Source organism: Gasterosteus aculeatus, chromosome 2, assembly GCF_964276395.1.
Source record: "Gasterosteus aculeatus chromosome 2, fGasAcu3.hap1.1, whole genome shotgun sequence".
NCBI lineage: Eukaryota > Metazoa > Chordata > Actinopteri > Perciformes > Gasterosteidae > Gasterosteus > Gasterosteus aculeatus.
The window spans coordinates 8,084,053-8,092,490 of NC_135689.1; the positions used below are offsets into that span (position 1 = coordinate 8,084,053).

At 42.4% G+C, this 8,438-nt stretch overlaps 1 protein-coding gene across 1 annotated transcript; it reads right to left on the minus strand.

Moving 5' to 3' along the window:
- Window positions 1-20: 20 nt before the first annotated feature.
- On the minus strand, window positions 21-7,608 carry racgap1 (Rac GTPase activating protein 1). Its single transcript, XM_040193526.2, has 17 exons — window positions 7,365-7,608; window positions 6,910-7,006; window positions 6,577-6,779; window positions 6,327-6,469; window positions 6,039-6,108; window positions 5,898-5,951; window positions 5,714-5,791; window positions 5,496-5,613; window positions 4,981-5,123; window positions 4,591-4,755; window positions 4,397-4,492; window positions 4,010-4,208; window positions 3,743-3,848; window positions 2,957-3,089; window positions 2,065-2,191; window positions 1,845-1,944; window positions 21-1,002 (listed from the first exon to the last, which is right to left on the minus strand). Exons 2-17 carry the CDS (start codon window positions 6,992-6,994, stop codon window positions 921-923), a joined length of 1,902 nt encoding a protein of 633 aa, XP_040049460.1. The 5' UTR covers window positions 6,995-7,006; window positions 7,365-7,608; the 3' UTR covers window positions 21-920.
- Window positions 7,609-8,438: the final 830 nt, after the last annotated feature.

Here is an 8,438-nt window from a genome sequence, read left to right on the forward strand (position 1 = left end):
GAGACACACAAGACACTTGGTTGTAAAAGGTTAGAAGTGTATTTTAAAAGTAACATGAATTCTAGCGTGTGTACAAAATGTGTGCCAATAGTTGAACCAATAATGCCACGACAATTTAACTGGCTAATCTTACAAGGTAATTGCCTTTCGCATGAGACTGCTCCTAAGCATCCACCCGGAGTACAAACATTACAGAGCGCAATAAACATTAGACAAGCAAAAGGAGCTGGAGGAAATTAAAGTCTTAACTAGAATACATTCCTGATGATCACTGACCGGACTAACACAACTGCAAGTGAAGATATTAAAACAGTGTTTCTGTTTCAAGAGATTAATGCCAATCAACAACCTCACACGGAGTCGAGCTTTCAGCAAATCCATATCAACAACGTCTAACTACTGGTGGAAGTATGAAAAGGAAAACTATTACAATTCTCTGGAGGATAAAAGACAAATAAAATACAAAAGAAATGGAGCTTAAACATTAAAAAAAAACTCTAGAATGCCATGCTTGGGAATCAGTTATTCAACTTCTGAGTGACACATGAGTTGAAACACTGTCTAAAGAAAGAACTGGATTTAGGAGTCACAATAAAACTGCATATACAGTACATATTTTCATCTTGAATTTTTCTCAAAAAAAAATAAACAGCAGATTTCCATGTGTGAAGAGGTGAGAGCCAAATGTCTTGTTAAACATTTTGCTCTTAAGACACACAAATGTGCATATATAGGTTAAAAAAATCAGCCTTTTACAAACACGCAAAACACAACTATTGACTATTGCAAAAAACACTAACGACTTAAATTCTGAAGGTGTTTACAGCCGTTTTTAAAGCGGTACCGTTCCACATAAATGCAAAGAAAGCATTCATTGGTCGTTATTGTATAAAGAAAAGGTCAAGTGAAGTTGCTTTGGATTATTTAAGGAGTGGAGATGCAAAGAATTTCCCTTGACGAGAAAGTCCAATTTGATTTGCAGATTTGCTCTTGCTCCCGAATCTGCAAAAAAAAAAAAAAAAAACTCCACATGAGGACATTTAATTGAATTAGGAATAAAATGAATCAGTCAGTGAACAGTATTGAGAATATTCAGATATCCGCTAAACATCTGTATCAGCAGCACACGACATGTCAGAGGTGGAAGTAATTCTAAGATCGTTGGACCTCATCCAATAACTATTTGGGTCTCATTTGTATTTACAATACGGATATTTTACATCGATAGATTCATACTTAGTGCATTGATACAATAATGCAACACAAAAAAGAAATCTCAGCACTGTTGCATCGTTACAATCGCACAATGCATGCGCTCATGAGAATTGTATAAGTACTGCACCAACAAAACCATATAGGGCCATACGTCCTAGGCCCAACGCCAATTAAGTCCCGCTTTCCAACAACCATAAGAAAGTCTTTAATCTTTACCAGTTTCATCAGTAGAATTCAGCACATTATGGGGGGAAATATTGAGCGCTGTTAATGCCCTGTCACTGAAATAGATGGTACAATAGGAAAAACGTCTGCCACAGTAAGCCTAGGGCTAATTTATATAAATGATCATATCGTTAGTGATATGAATACATTTACAAATAGCTTGGCCTTTAATTTAAATTGCCACGTCAATCAGGATTATTTTAACGTAATTAAAAAAGACTTTTCCAGCTCAAATTGACTTCATAATAATGAGCGCAAAACATTAGATTAATTGCTAAAATAGCTGAATGCGGCCAGTTCTCACTTGAGAACAAACTAGTCCGAAGGAGCCGTTCTTGCATGAGGCCCGCCGATTATGGAAATAATGTCACAACCGTGCAGAGAGGGCATGTGCTTGTGTTTACCTGGGCGTCAGAGAGGACTTCATGCGCTGAGACAGGGAGCTGGAGGAGGGGGTTTTATTGAGCTGGTGCTCCGGAGTAGTCAGAGGTCCCAGCATGCTCACTGCGACAGGACAAATATTACATTGAAATATCAACCAGCAAAAAACAGTATCCCAGACTCGCATAGCAAACACTGCAGGGAAAAAAAAAAAGCCCCACACAGGGTGTAGTGAGCACGTACTTCTCTCGGGGGTGGCATAGCAGTTTGCGTTCTCAATGATCAGGTGGTCCAAGTTGGGCGGGTAGCTTCCTGCATTCACAAACTGGACCCAGTAATCCACGGGCAGAGCCAACAGACGCTCCACGACCTGAACAGAGAGATTAGAGAGAATGCAAAAGAAATCAGGGTAATTTCAGTGTGTTGCCCCATCCTCTGATGCTGAATGCGTGTTGTAGAGGCCCAGGGCAAGACAGCAGGGAATTACTTAGAGTTTATTGTAACATGCAGAGCCTCTGAATTGTAGGATTATCCAATGCTTTGCCTTTCGGTCAGTAACTCGTTATGTATGGTTAAAAGAATGTTTTCCTAATTAGTGGGATAATTAATAATCCCAATGTTGATATACTTATGGTATATTATATTTCAAATTTAAACTAGACTTTGCAACATAAGTTTTGCCTCACAGTAAACATTTTGATTGACAGCAAATACAATATTATCCAAAAGCTTTTAGGTAAATTAGAGGCCATTTTTCATTGCATTTGCGGTTGGAAGCAGCCGTTTAATTAATTTAGATTCTGTAACTATTGCACTAGTCCAACTGATCATTTCAGTGGCAGAATCCAACATGCCGGTCTTACATTCTCAAGGAAACTCGAGAAAAGGATGGCTGCAGGTTAGATGCATCAGGCTCACGGCAGAACAACAAGATGTCGCTCACGACACGATGGAAAAACAAGGCTACATTTATCTGGTTATCCACATGACAGGTGTTTGCTGCCCCACAGGAGTCCGGCACACGTAGTACTGAACAACGCTCGTTTTTACAATAGGAACATTACAATTCGACCTCATTATGCGACTTAAGAAGAAACACGATGCGCAATAGACGGGACACTTCATTCGGGCTCACCCTAGGTTGTCGTTTGGTGTCCTGTAGGATTGTCATAGGATCAGGGTTAGGAACTGCGTGACCCACAATGGTCGGTCCAAACACTCGAGCCAAGTTGCTGATGTTCATCTTGGTGTCCAAACTGACAGCGACTCTGAAAGATTTTATTAGGACTCAGTTATGTCTCCTTGATAAATATAAAATACCCTAATCTAAAAAGGGGTAGAGGTATAATAGCTGTAATAATAATACAACAGCAGGAAGTGTATGTTTTTTTTAATTTTCATGTTGAAGTAACGTCTCCTGCGCATGCCAGATCCCTTTCCCAGCAATTGGAATTTGCACAGCATATAATTTTTTTCATAGCCACGATGGACCGGTAATATTCCCCAACCCACATTCCATGAAGGAATGAGGATGAGGAAGAAGAGTTAACTTTAGAGACAAAAAAGACTGGTGTGATTAATGACTTCTGCTTAAGCGTGGAGGTTTTTATAAGGATGGCAGCCTTCGTCTGTAGCGCTCCAATGTATGATTACAATTATGGGTACATTCCAAATGACACCATATCTCAGACCCATGGGTTAAATCAACACAGGCATTGCCCTGTGTAGAATAAGTTAATGAGACACACAGCTTTGCTTAAAGCCAGTCGCCCGAAACTAATTAAGAGGGTACAGTAAAACCAAACAGAAAAGGTCAGTTACAGATACACAACCATGAGTCTGTAGGAGGGACACACAAGGCATCACAGCCAAATGAATTACTTTGTTATCAAATGTATTTGGTATTATATTTTGTACTGACCTCTGAAGGTGAAGGACTAGGAAAGCCAGCGTGTCTCTGTTGGGCTGTGGCAGGTCACTGATGGTTTGGTACATCAGAGCAATGCTGTTGTCATCATCAGAAACCTCTGAAAGGAAACAAAGAAAACTATTTGGTTAGCAGAGGGAGGCCGGGCATGTTCATCAACTCCAAAGCAAATGTACTGGCAGACTAACAGACAAAAGATCAATATATTTAGTTTTTTTTCTAGCACGACCCAAACACACACACACACACACACACACACACCGGCTGCGTCCATGAATGTACGGTTGAGGCGGAAGGTGAGGAGAGGCTCCTTGAGGTTCCTCAGGAAGTCCTTGAGGAGGCCAGTGATGGCATTGACGTCCTCCACCTTGCTGAGCACCGGAACGGTTTTGCTGCGTAGAAACTTCTCCTTCAGGTCCTTCACCGTGCGATCCGCACCGGACAGACGGTAGAGCCCGGCCTGAGAGGAAGTACAATTATTTAATCGGTGGGCAGCAAGACATTTGGAGCAATTAGGAATTCAAACTCTCAGGAACAGATGGTCCCATCTTAGTTACAGCTCTCTGTGGAGAAGACATTAAACAGGTAACTGCTGGTATATGAGGCTTTACCAACTTCCACATTTGTGCACATAAGGACGACACTCACCTCATGCAGGCCCCGTTGCTCGATCTCACTAATACAGTGCACCACGAGAGGTGGAATCATGGGCGATACGTCCGACACGTAGTCTGCAAGCACACCCTGGGAACAAATGACAGATGGGAAAAAAGAAAAAAAAAATCGGTCAGCACTGGGAGTAAACGAGAGCAATTAGGGAGGAAACGCTCAGTTACACACACCTCCCCGATTTTGACCGGCGTGGCGCCATGGTTGGGGATGCATGGCAGAGGGCACCGCTCGCGACACTCTGGGTGAGACACCACCCTGCAGTCACGGCACTTCAGGGAAATCTTGCCAAACTTGATCCTCTTTCCACAAGGTACACACGATTCCGGTTTAATGACCTATAGAAAGACAGTAAACACTATTTAGGACGCTGGTAGAGTGTGCGTCAACAACCACCTTCATGTTCAGCTAAATAAGAACGCTCTTCTGCACAGACATAAAAGTTTAGGAGTAATTAATAAAAAGCTTTCTGTGTCAAGTTTGATCAAACCAATTGGCCACACAGCAGCAATGGACATTGTCCTTAAATGCTTTTTTCTAGTCGGTTTAAATGGTATTCGTACAGTTTTGGAGGCAAACTCGTGAAGGCGGCCGCCTGCTTGGTTCTGCGGAGTGCTTGGCGCCACTTTTCTTTCCCCCTCGGGGTTGCCGGGCTGCTTGAAGACATCCTCGGACTGGACAGATTCAGAGTCCCACTCCATGGCAGCTGGGAAATAGACAAAAAATAAATATTAATGCATTGCCTGCCATGAACACTGAAGTTACAAAGACTGTTGAATCCCAGCTTTCGCATATTCTTATGCAAGACACCTATTACAATAATTACAATGCTGCAATCAGGTTGATTGAACCACATTTTTATTTTGGCGAAAGCACAGCAGGGCCCCCCGCACAGTAGATGCCAAAAAATTAAAAAAAATCAATATAAATGTCCCAAATCAAGTTGTGCTCAAAGAATCAAGTTAGCAGGGTAATTTAAACTGGCTTCCATCATATTGGCCTGGAATAGTTGACCCACACATGAAAAAAAGGGGGTCCATCATAAATCAAGCTTACATGCTTATAACAAAAATCGTACCGGTCTTTCTCCTGCTGCGAGTCCAATATGGAACACTCTCGATGGTAGAAACGGCCTCAACAGGTCCTCCATTCACAGGGACAGTGACTGTGGTCCTCGTCACGAGGGTCTCGTTCCCCTATCACAAATAAAAACAATAAGAAAACAACATACAAGACCACTTAAGGGCTAAACGGTACATTTTAAGAAGTGGAACCAAACACAGTGCTTTTCCTTACCACCCCTGAAGTTCTGCCTGTAGACCGAGACCGCTTGGAGGCGACCGGTGGACCGTCGACATGATTTCTCGAGGAGCGCTGAAATCAAGGCAGCAGACACGACATCTGTATCTCCAGTGAACATAAGGCCGACCTTCCAAACACAAATATCTAAAGAGAACTGGTGCGCATGCTCTCGACGTACCCGTTTCTCTCTTTTCTTCAGTCGCACGGTCCTCACAGTGGAGGAGTCCCAGTCCTGTCACAGACGAAGCGCATCAGAACCCTTGATACCGTACATCATGTTATCTTATCTCTACACAACAGCGAAAGGGGAAGTACTTACAAGGGAGTCATCCGTTTTGTCGTAGCTGATATCTGACAAGATGGAGGCGGACTCATCTATCGTAGTCAGTCTATCAGAAGCAACAGAAAATATTTGTCACGTTAGTCAGCAATTTATCTCCACTTGCCTCATTGTTTTATTTGTTCCTTCATCTATAAAAAAAAATCTCAAAAGGAAATGCATCTGAAATTAAGTATGGGTTGAAAGTGTGACAAGGGGATGGTTAATGACCATGAACATGGAACTCTGCATCATATCTCCAGCAACAGAAAAAACAGGGTTTGTCACCTTCGGCTGGTATTCAGGTTGGCTGCTGCCTGAGCGTTTGTGTTCAGGAAGGCGAGAGCGGAGCGCTGCTCTGCACTCAGCTGGATGCTGTTGGACGATCCCTCACTAGTCAGGAGGTCCCGGATCAGCTGGATTTGACGGTCCTGTGATGAAGAAATGCAAGAAAAGCACAAATGAGACTTCTTGAATAAACAGCAGACTAAATCAACAAACGGCAACCAATAAATGGGCCGCTCGTCATCCTACGCACCAACTTCTCACAGTCAGCCTCGGCCTTCTGCCTGCGCCTGATCTCGACATCGACTTGGTTTCGGGCATGTTTGAGCTTGACCTCCAACGATGCTCTCTCGGTTTCGGCTTTGGTGAGCACCTCCTTGCACGAGCCCAGTTCTTGCTCGGACCTCAGCCACTTGCGACGACAGTCATCAAAGTTTTGTGCCAGCTGGATGAAGTCTGGGAAAGAGGATGCACATGATAGCGTGTCAGGGAACCGAAGTCTCAGATGATGGATGGTAGATAGTAAAGATAAACCCAAGAATTAGAAAAAAAGAAGAAAAGAAAAAAGAAAAAAAAAGGTACTGACTGGGTTCAATATTCTCGTTGAGAAGATCAACCTGCGTCCTCAGCTGATCATATAAAGCCTGAAGGACCTCCACAGACGCCTGCATGATTGCCTACAGCTACAGACAAAGAGGCATAATGTACAGTTAGTTCACAGAACAGGGGTTGCGGTTCTATACAACGTGAGATGATGCTAGCGTACGGCTCATTTTCAACGTAGCAAGCGTGAAATGAAAACATCTGGCAAACGTGAAGAGGAACCGGGAATTAACAAGAACAAAGCATTTAAAATAGCCCCGCTGTGAGCTGCCCACGGGCTCATTTGAACATTATGTTAATCCTGATTCGCCGATGCCTTTAGCGTAGCCGCTAGTTTAGCATTTCCAACGGCGACGCGATTGTTGAAAAAAGTCACGCCGGTTACTTTTTAAAGTTAGCTCGCATGTTAGCAAGAATTAGCTCGGAGCTGTTACCTACCAGTTCGGTACCGAAGAAATGTTGGCCAGCGAAACCCTGTCGGCGGTGTTAAACGCACAAATATTCTTTTTCCCGTTGTTGTTTTGTTTTTTTTAGCGACCACCGTGTCGTACTTCGCTCCACATCCTTCCGCAGTCACAATTACAATGAGCGCGTTGTATTTCAAATTTCGCCGCTAGCCAATGAGCGACGACCACTGCGCTGGAGTCGAGAACTTCCGGTGCGTATTTTTCAAAACAAAACCGCCGTGACGTTCTATCGTCCGTTCCATAAAAAGGCCCAAACAATTAGAAACAAGTTCAATAAATGCCACTAATTGTATACATTTACTTTGTTTACACATACAATGTTAGAAATGAGTCTATGATCAAAGAAACAAACAGATGTCAAATTGAAGAAAGAGAATACCGTTAAACTTCCGGTAATAACTTTCAAAATGTTTTCCATACTGGCGAAGAAACGTTTTTTCCCTTGAATAAGTGGGAAAATAACGACTCTGTAGAAGCTGTGTTTTATTACACTGAGTAGATGATGTCAGTAAGATGTGGCTAAAGGGTAACTAATGTCCTGCATCCGTAGCACCGAAGGATCCTCGACACTTTTAAATAAATTACAATTCACAAATTGCAATTGTTTTCTCCAACGCATATAGAAAGCGACACGATCATCTATGTGTATAAGGTAAAATGTAAGTTACTTATGATTAATACTCAGTCTTTCAAAGAACGTTCTTTAGAAATGAAGTCACTGCAGCGTTACTCCTCCTAATTAAAAACCTCGTATATACACTAGTTAGCGGCTATGTTATTTCATTTTAATAAAACGATACACTTTTATAACTATTAAGTCACAAACTAAGACATTTAAATGATTTACGTTTCGAGAGCACCAAAAGATAAATACGTTACGGGTAGAAAGGGCTGTTAATTAGTCATAACAACTTTATTTTGATCAACTACAGTAATGCTGGAACAACTGATGTACGTCGCCTGGTGCCACCACACCTGCTGTCTGAGCAGTTTTTACACAGATTGGAAATATGCGATGATTGAACGAGAGTCATCCGTGCAGAGA